We start from the raw sequence: 18,896 nt of genomic DNA, 5'->3' as shown, positions 1-18,896 counted from the left end.
ACCATACTGTTTCTCATGCGGAGATGCGGTTCTTGGCAGCCAGAACCAGACTCAATACCCTAGAAGGCAGTTTCAACCCAGGCAAGATTTGCTGAAAACCCACCTAATGGAAAGGCAGAGGGCAGTGATTCAGTATGTCAACAGCAGAATGGAAAGGTTGAAATAAAGATCGCTTGCTACTTGGGTTCTGCACACTGGGATGGTTCTACACACTGGGACTGGACAACACCCCTTTCCCAGGCTAAGGCCTTGATTATCTAGTCACATTTATTGACGTCTTCCCCCACCAGACTGTCAGCTCTTTGAGGGCGGGGATGTGTTCAACTCTGTTGCACTGAACTCTGCCAAGCACTTAATCCAGTGCTCTGTACACAGTAACAACTCAATACAGAATCGAGTGAGTGTTTCCCCCGACGCAAACTGCTAGTCTGTCACTGCTTTAGACAGCATTCAAACTCTCTAGGATGTGAAAAGAACTCCTAGACCCGAGACTTTTGGGGGTAGGAGGAAGACCTCTCAGGAGGCCTGGCCAAGAGTTTAATTCCCAAGAGGAAAACTATCCAAGAGTGGGCAAATTCCTGAGGCCAAGGAGGTTTTTGGGAAACTATGATGCCTCTGCAAATACCTCTGGGAGTTGGACAGACAGAAAGAGTCAGAGACAGAGCGTGTGTGGAAAAGCACACAAGAATGATGGTTGCCAAAATGGACAGCCCTACAATCCCAAAAAAGAAAAAAAAATCACAGAACATCCCTAAAATACACCACCAAACCCAGACTGAAGCTGTGCTGTGCCTTTGGACACCTTCAGGGGAACAGAGCAGGAGGCCCAGTTACCAGTCCAGGCTACTCAGATTTTTTTTTAATTTAAATCGCATTTGTTAAACACTTACTATGTGTCAGGCACTGAAGCGCTGGGGTAGGTACCAGCTAAGCGGGTTGGACACAGTTCCTGTCCCACACGGGGTTCTCAGTTTTAATCCCCATTTAGTGAAGTGACTTGCCCAAGATCACGCAACAGACAAGTGCCAGAGCCGGAAGTAGAACCCAGATCCTTCTGACTCCCAGGCCTGGGCTTTATCCACTAGCCCACACTGCTTCTCAAGATTTGATTTTTCGACTGTCCCATGGGGTTGGGCTTATGCCTACTGACAACAGAGCAATCCATCCAATTAGAAGCCATTCGATTGGATTACAGATGTTCTGACATTCTGATTCTGAAGAAAAGCAGACTTACTTCCAGGACTGCATCTGGAGCAGTTGGTTGTTTTTTTGTTTGTTTTTTTTTTTAAAACTTTGCACTGTCTCCTCCATATTCACTAGCTCAATGCCCATCCTTAGGTTTCTAGATCTATCTTTGGATTTGCACGCTTTATTCACCCCTCCCTCGGCCCTATGGCACTTATGTACTCATCTGTAATTTATTTATATTAATGTCTGTCTCCCCCTCTAGACTGTAAACTCCCTATAGGCAAGGAATGTGTCTGCCAACCCTATTACACTGTCCTCTCCTAAGCAACAGTGCTCAGCACACAGTATGCACTCAATAAATATGATTGATCTGTAGAATAAAAAGCCGATCCTAGGATGAGCCAGCCCCAGTCCTGGAAGTGGCGAGACCTGTGGATGACTATTCCAAGTAAGCCCTCGCCATGGCTGCAACGTGTTGGGGAAGGCAATCAATGATATTTACTGACCCCTCAGAGTGTCCGCACACTGTACTGAACGTTTGTGACTTTCCCCATCTTCAAAGCCTTACTGAAGGCGCATCTGCTCCAAGAGGCCTAGCCAGACTACGCCCTCCTTTCCTCTTCTTCCACTCCCTTCTGCGTCATCCTGACCTGCTCCCTTTATTCATCCCTCCCTTCCAGGCCCACAGCACTTATGTACATATCTAATTTTATTTTTTTATATCGATGACTGTCTCCCTCTAGACTGTAAGCTCGGCGAGGGCAGGGAATGTGTCTGTGTATTGTTATATCGTATTCTAAGAGCTCAGTACAGTGCTCTGCACACAGTAAGCTCTCAATAAACTATTGACTGACTACAATACCACAGAATTGTTAGGCACGCTCCCTTCCCACAGTGAGCTTACAAACTAGAGGGGGAGGCGATCATTAAAAACCAATGTCATATACTGAGTGTGAACTATGTGCACAGCACTGTACTAAGAGCTTAGGAGTGAACAATACAAAGCAAGTCACCTCTCTCGCGCACACCCTAGGCCTGAATATCGAATCTGGGGCCTGGCTGAGGTTTTACAGATGTGTGGCATACCAACTACCCACTGAGGCCCAGGACTGGAACGGGGTGGCCTCTGGGTCGTGGACTGAGGGTGCCAAAGGGGCGACTGGGCCCGTTTTGAGCTGAGGATGGATCCAGGGCTGCCTCTCCCCTTTCATCCCCCCACTCTTGGCCCCCAAAATGGTACCCAGCCATCCCCTGCCTCGCTGGTAAATTTGTAAACTCCTCGAAGGCAAGGATTGTGTCTACAGACTCTACTATATTGTACTCTCCCAAGTGCCCTGCCCCAGGCACTCAATGAACACCACTGATCGATTAAAAGAAGTCCAGCCCCATGGCTCTGACAAAGATTGCTTGGATGGTGGACCAAAACAGACCCAAACCTGGTTCTTCACCAAAAACAGCGAGGTTTGGGTCTATTATTCACTGCAACCGGCTCCTCTGAAGACAACGTTTGTAGGGCTGACTTTCAGCCCCCCAAAAATCATTTACTGGCCAGGTTCAAGAGGCTGCTAGTCATCTGAGCAGCAGATCTGGGTGGGTGCTCAAACTTGGACGAGCCTCTTCTCTTCTTGAGCTAAACTGGGCCAGCCTCTGCCTTTGGTCTGGCCTAGGGGGATAGATCAGGGGTCCTGATGTTGAAATCAGTCTGCCAATTGCTCAGACTTCAGATGGCACCAGGGAATAAATACCATCAGGGAATTAATTTTGGGCAGCGTGGTCCAGTGAGTAGTGCAGAGGCCTGGGATTCAGAAGGACCTGGGTTCTAATCCCAGATCCACCATTTGTCTGCTGTGTGACTTTAGACAAGTCACTTGAGTTGTCTGTGCCTCAGGTCCCTCACCCATAAAATGGGGAGTAAGACTGTGAGTAAAATGGGGAGTAAGACTGTGAGCCCTATGTGGGACACACTCTGTGTCCAACCTGATTATCTTGTATCTTCCCCAGTGCTTAGAACAGTGCCTGGCACATAGTAAGTGCTTAACAAATACAGAAAGATTATCATCATCATCATTATTATTATTAGAAAGGTGGGGTCACACACCATTTCTTTGGAAAGGTACCAAGTGACCCTTATTTGCCCTCCTGGCCAAGGAGAACTCCTCAAAACCTCGCTCCATTTCCAAACCGAGCATTCAGCATGGACTCTGACTGCGAAGCCAGGCCGATGCCAACTGCCGCTCTACGAACTTCCACAAGCACCTGAAATTCAATTAAAAATGCAAGACGGGGGTTTTCTGGAGACAGAGAACCAGGCTCCTCATCTTCAGCGCTGAAAGACTTTTTACCCAGACAGAAGAAAAAAACACAAAAGGTACCAGGGTCAGACAAGTAGGGTGATACTTGCCGGAGTTAAGAATGTTTTTTTTAAAAAAAAAATCACAGTTTTGATAGTTCTGTATAAAAAACTTAGCAAATTTACAACAAAACTGTCAAGTAATTAAGGCAAGGCACTTCACACATGAACTTACACTGCTAATTAAAAACCCCTCGCTTAATTGACTGCATTTGCATATCATTCAACTTGAGAGTATAATTAAAAAAGTGGTTTGGGCAGCCCAGCTCGGGTGCTGGGGAAAGGCTGGAGGTGAAATACAGAGTGGGAAGGGATGTTCAAGAATTCCAAACAGCCCTGTCCATCTCTCTCTGATGACACACACATATATTAATATCGGGGAGCTTTATGCTCCTCCTTTCAGATCACTGCTAAAAAATTGCGTGATACTAAGGCTCAGAAGGAATATACTATCACACTTGGCAACTTATATGTTTCTATGACGTGTGTGTGTGTGTGTGTGTACGCGTGCACGCGCACACGTAAAATGCTTGCTGGTTAATGGGGTATGGCCAACAGTTTGATATTATAAATGGCAGGCCCTCAATAAGCCATGACATTTGTGTTCTGGGTGGTCAGTCTTTTTTCCTTGGCCATAAATCTGGCCAAGTTAAAAAGCAACTGAGAGAGCAAACGTCAAACTTCGCGGGAATTTCATCTCTCCTTACTTTAAATAATACACACTCCCCGCCCCATATTATTTTTTTAATTTTTAAACACCACCATTTTGCCAGCTCATTTGTCGAAGGACCACTATGACCCCTGTATCTTTTTCTGGTGTATTTCTACCTAGCCATGGGCCACATAGTGTTTTCCTCCACCGTTTGTATAGCCTCTTACATTTTGGCTACTGAAATTGTTCCCACTGAGTCACTTCTATGCTATGATTTTTGAGTTTATCTGCGTCCCTCTAAGTGTACATTCTATAGCTCTGGGAAAAAAATATTCCAAGAACAGGCACAGTAGGACCAAACTGCTAGAAAGAGGTAAATGTTTGAAGGGCATGAGTGCCTAGTAAGACAAGAATTATTTAGGTAATGTAATTTAAATTTAATTGGATTAAAATTTCAACCAAAGAAATTTCCAGATGGTAAAACGGGTTCATGTCCCACAGGAAGCCAATTCCTTGAATCAAAACAGGACTCAAAGCATGTATGTGCTCACTCATTCTCTCTCTCTCTCTCTCTCTCTCTCTCTGTCTCTCTCTCTCTCTCACACACACACACACACACATACACACACACAGAAACCACGAAATGAGAAAAGGAGAAGAGCTATGGAATAATTTACTACTATCTTCCTCAGAACATCTCATTTCTTCAGAGCCAACTTCTTTACGTTTTCTGTGATACGTGTGAACTTGTGGGCCTTAGCAAGAGTTTAATATTATCCAAACTAACAACTACAACAAATGAACAGAGTTAGTAAGAGCTAGTTGCACTATTCTATTAAGAGTGCTAAATTCCAATCCAACCTTCATAAACCACAGCACTAAACTGTCGATCCTGGGAGAGAAGAACTAATTCCTTTTTCCTTCCCTTAAATGTGATCCTCCAATCAGACACTATGTTCACATCCTCTTACATCTTGGGGAAAAGGATAACCTATTTAATAAAACAAGACCTCCTCATTGCACTTTTCCTACAAGAGTAATTTCTTCGATCAACCTGAAACCTAAAAGGGGCAGAAGAGCTCTCCGGATAACCTAAAGTGTCCCCAAACAAATCACGACAACATGTCCTGATCCCAGTGTTCAACGACATTAGCAAGCATCACCACAAAGACATTTGAATACAAATCTGATCAATGAACCAGGCTTCCTCAACGGTCTGTACCCTCCTCTGGAGGGGAAAACAAAAAAGAGGCTACCTAAGTGAGGAAATGAAGTTACATGTTATTTTGACATGTTGCTTCCAATGGGCAAAAAGTCTGCACGAAGACTAAACAGTGACTCATTTGTATATTAAGATCTGTTTTACCAACTGGACGGATAAATATAAACTGGAGACGAAATGTTTTGCTTTCACGGGACACTGGCAGGTAGGGAGTTTAAACAAAAGGAGGTATGCAAGTCCTTCGTTTCCAAGAATTTTTAAATGTCAAGTACAAACGACCTTGGGTTTGGTTTGAAAAAAACTTCCCTCACAGAATTTGGAAACCACACACCTTATCTATCACCCGGCAAGCACAGAAGACCCAGACTACGAACTAAAATTACACCAATAACCCCTTGCCTTCATACCACGGTGACAGCAGCCTCGGTCTACAGGTCTGCAGCTTCGGTCTACAGGTCTGCAGAGCAGGAGACCACCTGCCTTCATACCATGGTGACAGCAGCCCCCAGCCTAGAGAGGCGGAGATCTGCCAGGGTGCTTCTCGTTCGGCCTGGACCGTATTTCGACTCGGTTTAAACGCCGGAGAGTCTCGTGAGCAGCCGCAATCCTCTCATCTGGGTAATTTTCAACGACTACTCAACCTTAGCTGGACCAAAGACCCCCACGGCGCCAGAATAAAGTCAAGGATGTACTACATTAGCAAGGATCCTCAACTGCGAGGCTTTCCTGAAACTTATTAAAGAGGATTATGGGCCGTCTCTCTCGCTGCAAAAATAAAAGGCTCCTGTACATATTTGAAACATTAATATTCTTTCAAACAAAGCCAGCAGCTGCTTCACCACGCTGTGACACGACTGGTTTTGTTGAAGGTTTTCTTCTTTTTTTTTTTTTTTCCTCCTCTCCCCTCCCCTCTTGGTTCAGTGTGCTTTGCATATGAAACAGGACATCCCCCCATCCCCCTTAATCCTACTGGGAACCCACTTCCTCCCCTTCTAACAAGGGCCTCATTCAGTCAAAAGGGAAATCCCAGAATGCACTATGGCAGAGTGGCCACAGAAGGAGACTTTGGAAGGGGAAAGTGGGGGTAGAGAGCTAGAGGGAATCCAAATGAGAACAACTAAGCTAGTAATTGCAACTCTGCCCGGCAAAGTAATAACTTGGGGCATTAGCTCTGAATAGAATTCCCAAAAAAAAAAGACAAAAACCCAATGATACTGTTCAATACTGCTCTTTTGATGGTTTAACTATTCAGAGTCACTTGCCAAAAAACTCTCTAGAGGGAGAAATGTGGACCCCTAGAGACAATGCTGATGACACTCGGAAAACTCTGAAACTATCGATCTACTCCGAAAAATAAACTCTGTCACTGCTCACACATCACCGGCTCATTTCCTTTTTCTCTCAGCTACTTGGCAATTTTGGAGGGGATTCTCTTGGGATGCTTTACCACACCACCTGTGACATCCACGGAGAAACCAGGGGGATGGTGCTGGAGGTATTGGCGGCTGTGATTATTATGAGTATTATTACGGAATTGGTTATGTACTCACTGTGGGTTAGGCACCGTTCTAAGCGCTGGGGTAGATACAAGTTAATCGGGTGGCACGTGGCCACCGTCGCACATGGGGCTCACTGAGGGGGTGAACGGGTACCGGGAATTCCCATTTTACAGATGAGGGATCTGAAGCACGAGAAAGTGACTTGCCCAAGGTCACACAGCCGGGATTATCTATTGGCTAAGCCTCTCTAGTGCCCACTGGAAATTAGCCTTAACTGTGAACGTGGCCACTGCCCGTGACTGCTAGGACTCTGGGCTGCAAAAAGCCCAAATCTTTGCTCCTCTGGCCACGATGCCCTATCCCTCTTGTTTCCTCTAGGCACGACACCCTATCCCTCTAGTTTCCTCTAGTCATGATGCCCTATGGCTGTAATTTATTTATATTGATGCTAGTCTCCCTTTAGACTAAAGAGGGAGACGCCAAGTTCCTACTGGGTAAGGAATGTGTCTGTTTGTTGTTGTAATGCACTCTCCCAAGTGTTTAGTACAGTGCACTGCACACAATAAGTGCTCAATACAATTGACTAGCCTTGTTTCCTCTAACCACAATGCTCTCTTCCTCCTGTTGCATATATCACAGTCATTGTCTCATTTTGGTGTTTTATGGTTGTCTCTCCTTATGCATCTGTCACCCTCTCCTGCTCTCCTATCCTGTGAGAGCCCAGGAACAACGCCTAATTCTCAATGGTGCATTTATCTGTATTTACGTCTGTCTCCCCTCTAGATTGTAAACTCGCTGTGGGCAGGGAACGGGTCTGCCAACTCTGTTATACTATATTACACCAAGTGCTTAGTACAGTTCTCTGCACGCAGTAAGCGCTCCATTGAAAATACAAAATCCTGGGGCAGAGTACAGTGCTGCGTGCAAAGTAAACCTGTAATAAGCAACTTTGCTACTCCTCAAAATGACCCACTCCTTTCCTCTCCACCAGTCAGGAATGCTGTAAGGAGAACAGTGAACCCCTGGAGCTACTCAAAGAAAAAGCTTTTACCCAGAGTCAGTCCCTAACCCGAGAAGCCCCCCAACTAAAGGATCTGGAATCAGTCCCAGACTGTGGGCCCATGCTGGAAACTGGGGATCCCATAGGATAATGCTAAGAGTGCTTAGAGATCCTTCCGTGAGACTAGGCAGAACACATATTGTTGTAGAGGCAACTGAGGCTTCCAGCCAAGAGATAACATCCCTGCTCCCAGAGCTCCTTGCTTTCCCAGCAACCAACTAATGCCACCCAGGAACTCATCTGCTTCTGCCACTTATTCCCCATCTGATGTCATAATCCTAAGCAACCAAGACCTACCTTTCATCTAATCTCCTTCGTAACGAGGCAAACATGACTATTAGCAGAACTGTTTTCAAAGATGTGCTTTTCACCGCTTTTCCCTGCCACGTCTGAAGGTTTCGAACTGAGTGAAATGTAGAAGGGGAATGGCCATCGCTGTCTCATCACCCCTCCAAGAAAGTAGAAACTCAACAGGCAATGTGTCTGGTTAATCCTCCCTACCGACTCTGAATTAAAACGTAGCTCAGTGGTCCAAAAACGCTTTCAGTGGGCAAACATTCAACCGACGCCGCCCCATCAAGCCTCACCGTTTACCCCCAGACTTTTTTGTGGGGTCCCTGGTTGGCAGGGCAAGGCCTGGAAATCGGCGCCTTTCAGTTATTTTCGATCAAACACCCAAAAATGCACCCCGCAAATTACAGGGGTGGAAAATGTGGGAAAGTATAAGCGGGAATCAGCTTTCCACTCATCTGGGGATGCTCTAAATCACCCCCTGCCTTGGTTCAGTGTCACAATGGGGACAAAAATCAATTCTTTATTTTTTTCTTTAGTTGCATCAAAGTGTGAATATGGCTTTTCAATAGCCATCCCACTCGCTCGGGATGGACCAGATGGGAAACGGAACCGGGTCGAATCTCTGCTTTGACGCAGTTTTGCCTCTTTAACGTGTTCGGTGCAGCTTCAAAGAGGCAATAGGGCCAGGTAATTGTAAGCAACGCTCTGTTTTTAAAAGTTGCTGGGGCGGGGTTGGGGGAGAAAGTCGGTATCCTAAAGAAATGAAAGAGAACCACAAAAACTTTTACCAAGACAAAAATTCCAAATACCGAAATGGAACCTTTTCGGTTTGCAAATTTGGCCAACTCTTTCCATTTCTTAGCTGCCGGCGGTCCTCTGCCACTCCTCTTTCTTTCCACCCAAACAAAAGAACAGGGGGATGACTCAAAGGAACTTGAATTTCAGGCTAAAGCCACAAAGCACTTGAGTGATTGATTTTAATATTAAACAGGTGTGCAGGAGGCTATTCATTCATGCCTGGTCATGGCTGGTCTGGGGGTTTGACGCTTTTAACTCTTGCAAAAAGTCCTGATTTACCCACCCCACCCCCCGCCACCAGCCTGTTTCCTTGGGCTTCTCGGCTAGGAAGAAGAGTGGAGCACATGCAGCAAAGGCCCCAGCAAAGGCCTTGGAACTGGATGAGTGTCCCCCAATCAAACATTAGTATTTATTGAGCACGTACTGTGTGTAGAGCACTGTACTAATCACTTGGGAGAGTACAAGAGAGGCGGTAGACACATTCCTTACCCACAATGAGCCGCCGCGCCCATGGAATTCCAGGAAAGGATCTCCTTTGCAGAGGGGAGCCAAATCAATCGTATTTATTGAGCGCTTTCTACATGCAGAGCACCTCCACAGGCACATCTGCCTGAAGTGCTCTCCAGTGATGCCAGGTCCGGATTTATGCCCGCAAACCGGGTGATTTACCAAGTGTGACAAAGCAATGAGCACAATGTGTGCCTAATGCCACCCTGGGAGGGTTGAGTGCCATCCCTGGGCATTGCCGTTCAGTTACGTGGCTTCAGTCAACTTAGATGCAGTTCAAAAGTACCTGCAATTTTACCTGTCTCGGTTCTCAATTCCATACGTCTTTGCCGGTAAATTGTGTGTGGGTGGATTTCCCCCCCCTCCACCCCTTCAAACTACAAAGTAACCACCAAGAGAAAGTAGATCAAGAGCTTTTTTGGGGGGGGGGAGTAAATCATCATTTTCTGTTGGGTTTCCTTTCTATTCCCTCAATGCACACGGCTGTGGAACAGGCACACAATATTGACTCCACAAAGCAACGGATAAAATCCCGTAATGCATTCCTATCCAGAGAGGAGAAACCTAGGCCCATTGGGTGGGGGGGAGAGAATGTTTTTTCCATTTCTCAGCTCTCTCAGATCTATAGTCCAATTAAAGATGGAAATAATACAACCTCTACGCTGCGACTCAAAACTGACAGAGAAAAAGCTTTTTAAAAGCATTTCAGTTGAAACTTGCATAACTCTCCCGGTGGAGAAATCATCCTCAACTTACGCAATCCTTAGAAAGAGACCCATTATTACTGCTTGTGTAACATTCTCTAGGCCACAAGGAGCCATGGGGGGTGGGGGGGGGACACACGACACTCATTCGCCTCCCTGCACAAAACAGGTCCAGCATCTGAACCAACTGGCACCTCTTCCCCGGCCCACCCTCGAGCTGTCCTGGGGGTGGGGGGCTGAACCAAGCAAGAGCCCACCCCCGCCCCTCTCTCTCCAGCTTCTAAAGCAAGGGAGCTGCAGGGGGTGAGGGTGGCATGGTTTCCACCCCATCCCCCCTTCAGTCGGTGTTATACTGAAGCCAGACTTCCTCACACTTGATATCCTGTCTGCTGTTTCAATGCCCTTACTCAACATCTCAGACAGACATTACACAAACTGGCTGGTCAAAAGGTATGAGAAACCAAGAGGCGAAACCGAGTCAATGACCTCCTTCTTCAAAGGGAACCTGGCCTAGAGGAAGGACTAGAGGTGCCGGGGATCCCCCCCTCCTTCCCCGAACCCCACAGAAGCATGGGGGGGGTGGGGATTCCTGGGTGGGAGAGGGGGATCCCCAGCTGCAGAATCAGAGGGTCCAGGCCCGGCTGCACGTTCTGCAGGGGCTGAGGAAGGTGGGCGGCCCTCGGCTGGATCTCCAGCGAGGCCAGAGGCTCTGGTTTCTCTCCGAATGGCTCGGCTGCAAATTACAATTCCAGTTTATAAATCGCTGTTTCCCCTCTGTCCCGCCCCTCTTCTCTCCCCCAACCCCCACCCCTTTTTCGGAAAGCTGTCTCCGCCGTTTGGGAAGGCTCTTATTGCCATTGATTTTCGTGTCCGTTCCATTCAACATCCAAATCAAATTGGCAGGGCCCATCCTCCTCGCTCTTTGGGATGGAAAGCATCAAGCCTCACCCGCCCAGCCCGCGCGGGCTTCCCCCGTTTAAATACGAGTCAACAGGACAATTACAACCATAAAAATTCAATGCGGAATATTTGCATGGAGCTCCCGGTGTTAACTTAAATTTGCATCCAAACCAGTGCAGCCGAGGGCCCCGGAATTTCTTCCCCTGAGAAGAGTCACCATTTAACCACACTAAAGATTACACTACAGTTGTCTTTCCATTTTTTTTTTAATTAACTGTACCCAGCAGACAAAATGATTTCACCTCTTGGTGTGCACTCTGATTTCCAGAAGAACCAATAAAAATGAATTTGCTCTACCGGTTTTCTGTAGTTTATGGAGACCGCGCTCCAGTTTGGGGCTTTTACTGTCTATTACTGAAGGAAAAGTAATTAAAACAAGGGAATTTTTCAACGACCTTGCTCTCTCTGCAATCATCTCCATTTTGAATTGGGTAATAGAGCCGAAAAACCTCTTTTGGAGTAAATCGTCTCCCTACAATATCAGCAGGCCACTCTTTCAAAATATACCCTAGTAGTTTTGGAAAGGTCCTTCCTGTCTTGATCTCAGAAAAGTCCCCCCTGGACAGTCTCGAAGGAAACGGTTTTTAACACAAGGCTCCGAATGGGCGATATTTTAAGTCATAACATTTTGACGATAATGCTACTTTAAAGGTACATCAATCAACCGGGCCTTCTAACTAAACGCTTGGAGTAAATTAAGTTTTATTGATTGTTGATAGTCTATAAATGAACCTTTTTTTCTGAATGGATTCCCCAGATGGCTGAGGGATCATCTGAGGGCCAACGAGCCCCGCTGAGAATAAGCTCAAAGTTCGAATTTTAATAGGATTTTGCAATTCCCCAGGTGGCATCCTGTGCCTTCCGCTTGGCTTCGCAGGGCTGACTCCCCAGGCCAGGCCTCCAGAGGAGATACACATACACACACACACACACACACACACACACACACACAGAGCCTCTGGAGTTCTGGTCCAGACAGCTAGCAGTGGGGAGAAATGGGCCTTTCTGTTAGACTGACAGCACTGAACGGGCTACAAATTCCTGGGTCCAGAAGAGGAAGTGGCCAGGCGGTTGGACGCAGGCCAGGGTTCTGAGGGTAGGTCTCCCCCACGTGTCAAACCCCGGTGGCAGGTAGGAGACCAAGAGCCACCAATAGCCAGGGCTCTCGGATTTCCACAGATCAAATGTTTCCAAACCTTGCCCACCCATTTTTACCAGCAGGGATTTTCCAGAATAAAAGGCTGGAGGGAGAGAGAAGCAGAGAAGGGGGTGGGGGGGTGGGGCGGAGGGAGAGGAAGAGAAGGGAGGGGGGAGAGGAAGAGAAGGGAGGGGGGAGTGGAAAAGAGAGGGAGGAGGGAGGGACAAAAAGAGAGAAGGACTGAGAGACGGAGAAGAGGAGGGAGCGAGACGGAGAGGTGGAGGGAGACAGAGGTGGATGGAGAGGAGGAGGGAGAGAGATGGAGGGAAAGAGGAAGAGAAAGACTTTTTTCAACCAAAACTTCATCCCCTCAACTGGAGGGGCAGGTCCCGGATTGAGCGGTGGGCCGCAGGTTTACTTCCATTTTGGGTTCCCGTCACTCCCCCCAGATCTCTCAGAGGTCACCTGAGACCTAAAATGGCTTAGCACGGTGCTGGGCACACAGTAAATGCTATCAATTGAGGAAAACGCCTTGGTACCCGTTAGCTCTATGGCAGGGCCCTCCCCCTCCCTTCAGCCCATCCCCCTCCACTGCCCAAACTGCTTTTCTCTTTTCATCTTTCCTTTAATCCCAGGGCCTCATGCCTTCACTTTCGCAAGGTAATCTGTGGCCCCAGAAAAATTGCCGATGCTTGCCCTACTCAGAGCTACCTTTCCAAAATATCAAAGGGTTTTAACTTCACTTGGATTTCACTTCCGGAGCGCAAGTCCTGGAAAAATGAAGAGATGTTTGTAGGCCCAAAGCTGCCCCTAGAGAGAGTAAGAGAATGTGTTCCCCTCTTTGGCTGGAGAATGGGTTGAACCCAACGGTTCTGCTGTCCAATTTCTCAGTTTAAATGAATGGCTGCAGGATCGCGGGAATCATCGCCAACCTCATTCTTAGGGATGTCGACGGCACACCTGGCCAGAGGCAAAAGCCACTCCTGTTGAGAAAGGGGCTCGTTTTGGCAGTAGAGAACAAGGAATGGCAAAATGCTGTGGGAAGCAAGGTGTGCTCATTAGCATACAAGTACCCAGAATACACTTTCAATGCACTCCAATTCCCAGAAATGCTGGGTGCTCTGCTATAGGACGGGCACCCTGAAAGATTTTGACAAGCTGAGGTATTTTCACTGGGCGGGGGGGGGGGGGGGGAGGGAGGAGGGCCCGTGGTTAATTCCCCCACTCATTCTTTCATTAAAATATTCACCGGTGACGTAAAAAGGAATGACTTTATCAGAGAGGGGGAAAAAAAATGGGTGGGAGGGGAGAGAACGGTCAGAGTTGGAATATTCCCATTATGAACAATTGCAGGAGCACAGTCTAAACAGTTTAAGATTTAAAAAAACAGGCTACCGAGGGGTCCCTAGAAAAATGCGGTGCTTTGCCATCCCTTTTTGAACCCTCCAGATAGGCTTCGAGCAAGCCTGCTTGCTGGGGAGAGTGACGTTGAACCATGGCACAGGAAGGCAGAGCCGTCCCAGGACTCAAAAGAGAACACTCCCACGCTGCATTGCTGTGTTCCAGACCCAGTGGAAAAAAGACAGGGGGGAAAAGGGAGGGAGTGGGGAAGTAGTCCTTCTGAAGAAACAGGGGCCGTGCACAAGCGCCCAGATACGCACACCTCCCGCCCAGCAGAGCTGAAGAAACGGAGAGAGACCTTGGTAAAGATGAGTCAGAAGAAAGGGAACCCGGTAAACCGATGGGGAAGCTGGAAGCCCAAGAGGGGAAAAATAGGTCAATCGCCAATAGGCGTTGGAAGTAGAAATATCGCCGGGTCCTCTTCCTCCCGAAGAAAGGGGAGCGGGGAGCAGAAGTTTGGAAAAGACCAGCGGGGGAGAGCGGGTGAGGACGGTTGGAAATGTGAAGGAGAAGAAATGACTCAAGGAAAATATACATGGCAGTGGTCCAGGAAGGGGGTGAGGAGAGGAAAAGGGCGCCTAGAGAGATTCCTTTCGAAAGAAAACTTCTCTTTCAGAACATTCAAGTGCTCACATGTAAACGACAGAGTCAGGCCAGTGAGGCTAACTCTGCCGCCCTTGCGGCATCATCCAGACCCTGCTCGGCACGAAGCAACCTTATGTGGCTTTAACCAATTGTGTCCTGCTTAGGACTCCCAACTCATACCACAACCCTAGACCAAACCAACTCCGGTGAGAAAAAAATACCACAAACACACATTCAACCCACATTCAGACAAATATTCGAGACACACCACACCCCTCCACTCACACAGATCCTCCTCTCACACTGTGCTCACTGACCTCAAAATTTCTCCCAATATTATTTGCCTCTGGCCACAGTCTAGCAGCATTACAGTCAATTTAAAGAGATCCACAATTAGCTGAAAACACTGCCTCAACGTTTAAAGAGAGAGAGAGAGAGAGAGGGAGGGAGAGACAGAGAGAGAGGGACAGCCTGCCCTTACTCTAATCCGTTGGTTAAAATGTTCCTTAAATGCTCCAAGCCACTAGGCCAAGAGAAGGATTGAAAGCTTTCTTTTTCAAGACTGGGCTAGATTTCAGAAAACTGTGGCAAGCTCGATTCTTGAAGCCTACCTAAGTCCGTTTCTGAAGCGACAGACAGAAAGAGCGCAGGGCTGTTAAAAGTCTTCATCACCAACTTCCCCTCGGTGAAGTACGCCCTTTCCTCCTCCCCAGTCATATCGACGGTCATTTTTCTCGCCCCTCTCTCTCCTCCTCCCTCCCTGTCACTCTCAGAGACGCACATTCACACAGGACCATCTCAATCCGCCACCTTCGCCGTGATTAGCACAGGAGTAGACAGGCCATTAAAAACGCATCCACCTCCGACCGTAAGAGATAATGGGCCTCATTAAAGCAGCGCTTCCACAATGGTTCTGACACTCAACCCGGAGGAAAGTCCCAGGAACGCAGGGGTGGAGGAGCTATTCACTGATTTTTTCTTCTTTTTCTTCTTGGAAAAAAAAGTTTGAGGCAAAGGTTGACTTTCTTAAGGCAACCCAACGAGAGTTGGGTCAAGGCGGCGTTCCGTACGTGTGTGATTTAATGAAGCAGCGCACTTTAGAGGGAAAGTTACAAAAAATCCTTGGGGGGAAGGCGACATTATAGAGTTAAGGAGAATCTCCACGGGGAGCTTTTAACTGTCTGCCAAAACCAGGGCCTTCCTGCAGGATCCACCCCCCCACCCCACCCCAAAAAAATCCCACCCCATGGCACCCAGAGGAAGTAGTCTGGAGTCTTTTCTGAATTTTGAAGAAGGGTGGGAGGTTCTTGTGTGGCATTCTTTTCTGGATTTGCAGAAGGGAGGTCGGGAATGAAATCATCTGGGCCCAAACCCAATTACCCCATCCATCGGTTGGCCAGACGTCCTCGGGGGCCCGGCGGCCCGAGGAGCCGGTGGCATCGGGGCCCATGGATTAGGCCGGTTGCCAGGTGCCAAGCAGACCTCTGCCCTCACGGAGGGGTGTGGGATCCACATCTTGGCAGACAGGCAGGGCAGACTAACATAGCCCAAGGCGGGGGGGGGGGGGGGGCCGGAGTCGTTCAGTCTGGCTCCTCTCCCGGCCCCCTCCTAACCCTTGCTGGCCCTGGCTCGGGGTCTGCTTCCTCGTTTCTGCAGATGGGACAGAAACTGGGCGATCTGGGGGGGAGGGGAGGGCGGGATATTTTATTTTTAAAGCACCCTTCTAAACTTCAAAGACGCCCGGAGCAAACGGGAAGAGCCCAACTCCGGCAGGAGCGGGGATCCTACCCCGGTGGCTGTCCTGGTGGGTCCCCAGGCGGATTCACTGGGGTAGCCATAATCCCATCTACAGGGCAAATCTGGAGCTGGGGGGGGGGGGGAGAGGGGGTGTCGGTCGCTGTCGGGCACCGCTAAACGCACACAGTTTCCTCAATCCAAACGCGGTTAAAGAAGAAAAAGGGGGGGGGCGGGGGAAAGAGGCGCCCTTTTGTAAAGGATGGGTTTGGTTTTCTGGCTCAATTTGGAGGTTCGCTTTCTCCCCCGGGGGCCCTCTCGCCTATCTGGCTAATGCCATGGGCGATGGGCCGGGGCTGGAAACGATTCGGAGCCCCCCCCCCGTCCGTCCGCCCGCCCGCCCGCCCGCCTCTCCGGCATCATCGGGAGGTGGTGGGCAGCGGTCGGCCGGAGCCCTGAGCCTCGGCTGGGGCGCGGGAAAAAACAAGACGACTTTTCTCCGGGGAGGAGAGAGACTCGCCCTCTCCCCGGACCTTGGGCGCTCGCCGCTGGTGGGAAAGGGGAGGCCCAGCTGGCCTGAGCCAAACCCTACAGAGGGTCAAGAAGGGGGTCAGAGGTAAGAGGCAGCACGGCCCTCCGCTCCGTCTCAGTGCCCTGACCCTTTCCGTCTGCCAAGTCCATAATCCTTCCGGCCCGGGCTCGGCCTCTCCTCGCCTTCGATCCATCCACCCGTCGATCGATCGATCAACGGTGTTGGTTGTGCGCCTCCTGGGCGCAGGGGCCCTGGACTAGGCCCCCCGGGAGGGTAGAAACAATGTAATTCCTGGGCGCGGAGGCACCGGACTAGGCGCTCGGGGGAGTAACCAACCACATGAGAGACACCTGTGCTGCTGCCAACGAGCTGGAACTCCACAGACACACACGCCGACACAGACGCACAGAGAGAGCCACACACAGGTAGACGGGCACACCTCGACCGGGCCGATCTGGGCAAAGTACCAGGGGTGGGGGGGAAAAAAATGATGATAATAATAACGAGCGACTCCCCAACGGGCATTTATCAGCACATTCCGGGGAAACGGGTGAAGGGGGTGGGAGGGACCCCCGGGCCGTGACTCCCAGGGAGGGGTCGGGGGCCGGTCAGGCCGCCCTTGGCGGGGGCTCGGGCCACTCACCCTGGGCGCTTTCCTCTTGTATCGGTTGCTGTAGTCGAACTTCTCTTTCATGTCGTCCAGGCACTGTCCGAGCCTGGCCTTCTCCTCTTTCCCGGTGTAATCCTGGCTGAGGAGGATGTAGGCCCTCCAGTTGGCCGAGTCGAAGCCCCAGTGGCAAGTCCGGTTCTCCAGGGACTTGTGCGAGTGGACGACGAACTTGTGCGGGGGGTACATGAGGCGGCAGTCGAGGCACTGGATGCAGGCGGCGCTGGGGTTGCTGTAGAGCTCGGGCACCAGCAGCCCCTTGCACTTGCCGAAGCACTCGTGGTAGACCCTGAAGCTCTTCTCCGTCAGCTCCAGCTCCAGGGCGCTGGGGAACTCCTTCTTGCAGCGGGGCGGGTAGGCGCCTCCGTAGAGCAGGGCGTTGCACAGCCGCTCGGCGTCCGTCTTGGTGATGAGGCCGCAGGACGGGGCCGAGAAGGGCAGGATGCCCATGACTTTGAGGATCTCCAGCTGGTCGGCCGTGCAGCGGGAGCAGTAGACGTGCAGCTCGTCGCACACCGAGTTGATCTGCTGCAGCGAGAAGTCCCGCAGCACCGAGTTGAGGATCTGCGGCAGGCACAGCCGCTTCTCCCCGCCCACCACGAAGCAGGAGATGGTCTCCCCCTCCAGGATGGTCTCGCAGCGCTCGGTGGAGCGGTCGGAGGGCATGAAGAAGGGGCCCGGCACGACGGGCGGCGGGGGCTGGATGGGGGGCAGGTGCAGGACCGGCGGCGGCGGCGGCGGCGGCGGAGGAGGAGGCGGCGGCGGCGGCTGCGGCGGCGGTTGCGGCGGCGGGTGCTGCTGCTGCTGCTGTTGCTGCTGCTGCTCGGCCGCCGCCGCCGCCTGCACCGCCGCCTGCACCGCCGCCGCCACCTGCGCCCCCGGGTCCTTGGCGCCCTCCTTCTTGTACATCTCCTGCGCCCAGCGCGCCGAGAAGGCGGCCGGGCCGCCCAGCGAGCTCATGGAGCTCAGGTGGAACTGCTCCAGGGTCTTCTGCAGGCCCGGGTGCGGCTGGAAGCCGGTCCTGCCGCCGCCGCCGCCGCCCGCCGCCGTCGTCGTCGTCTCCATGGCGCGCCCCGGCTCGGCTCCCCGCTCTCGCCCGCCGAAGCCCCGGCCTCCCGCTCCTCCTCCTCCGCCGCCGCCGCCGCCGCCGGTCCGACCCCCGCGGCGGCGCCCGCGGCCCCGGCCCCGACCCACCCCGGCTCCCGGCGTCCGGGGCACCGGCCCCGGCTCCCCGCAAATCACGGCTCCCGCCTGGCCCGGGCGGAAGGGGTAGGGCGGGGGCGGCGGGTAGGGGTCCCGCCGCGGGGGGCCTCCGCCTCCGGCTCCGGGTCCGAGCGGGGCGGCGGCCGCCGCCGCATCCACCCGCCCGCGGGCCGCCCGCCCCCGCCGCCGCCGCCGCCCCCGCCGGGCCCCGCCGCGCGCCCCCCGCGCGCCCCCCGGGCTCTAGGCGCGGGGCATGCCCCGCCGCGCGCCGACAACGCCAAGGCCGAGGCTCGCGGGGCCGGCGGCGGGGGCGGGGGGCGCGCGGGCAGGTGCCGCCGCCGGGCGCCGATGTCCGCGGTGGCGGGGCCGGGGGGCGGGCGGGGCGGGGAGCGGACCCCGCCG

The 18,896-nt window shown here is 51.3% G+C and overlaps 1 protein-coding gene across 1 annotated transcript in view; it reads right to left on the bottom strand.

Moving 5' to 3' along the window:
* The window catches only part of SKI (SKI proto-oncogene), a 158,161-nt gene extending 139,753 nt beyond the window's left edge, over positions 1 to 18,408 (bottom strand). Inside the window, exons 1-2 of the mRNA XM_029064847.2 lie at positions 18,162 to 18,408; positions 17,268 to 18,059 (exon numbers count right to left, since the gene is read on the bottom strand). Coding sequence (XP_028920680.1) covers positions 17,268 to 18,059; positions 18,162 to 18,356 — 987 coding nt within the window. The 5' untranslated portion in view covers positions 18,357 to 18,408. The remainder of the gene's footprint in view (positions 1 to 17,267; positions 18,060 to 18,161) is intronic.
* Positions 18,409 to 18,896: the final 488 nt, after the last annotated feature.

The sequence above is a fragment of the Ornithorhynchus anatinus genome, chromosome 5, assembly GCF_004115215.2.
Source record: "Ornithorhynchus anatinus isolate Pmale09 chromosome 5, mOrnAna1.pri.v4, whole genome shotgun sequence".
Lineage (NCBI taxonomy): Eukaryota > Metazoa > Chordata > Mammalia > Monotremata > Ornithorhynchidae > Ornithorhynchus > Ornithorhynchus anatinus.
Note: the sequence above shows the minus strand (reverse complement) of the source record. Positions and strands in the feature narration are given on the sequence as shown.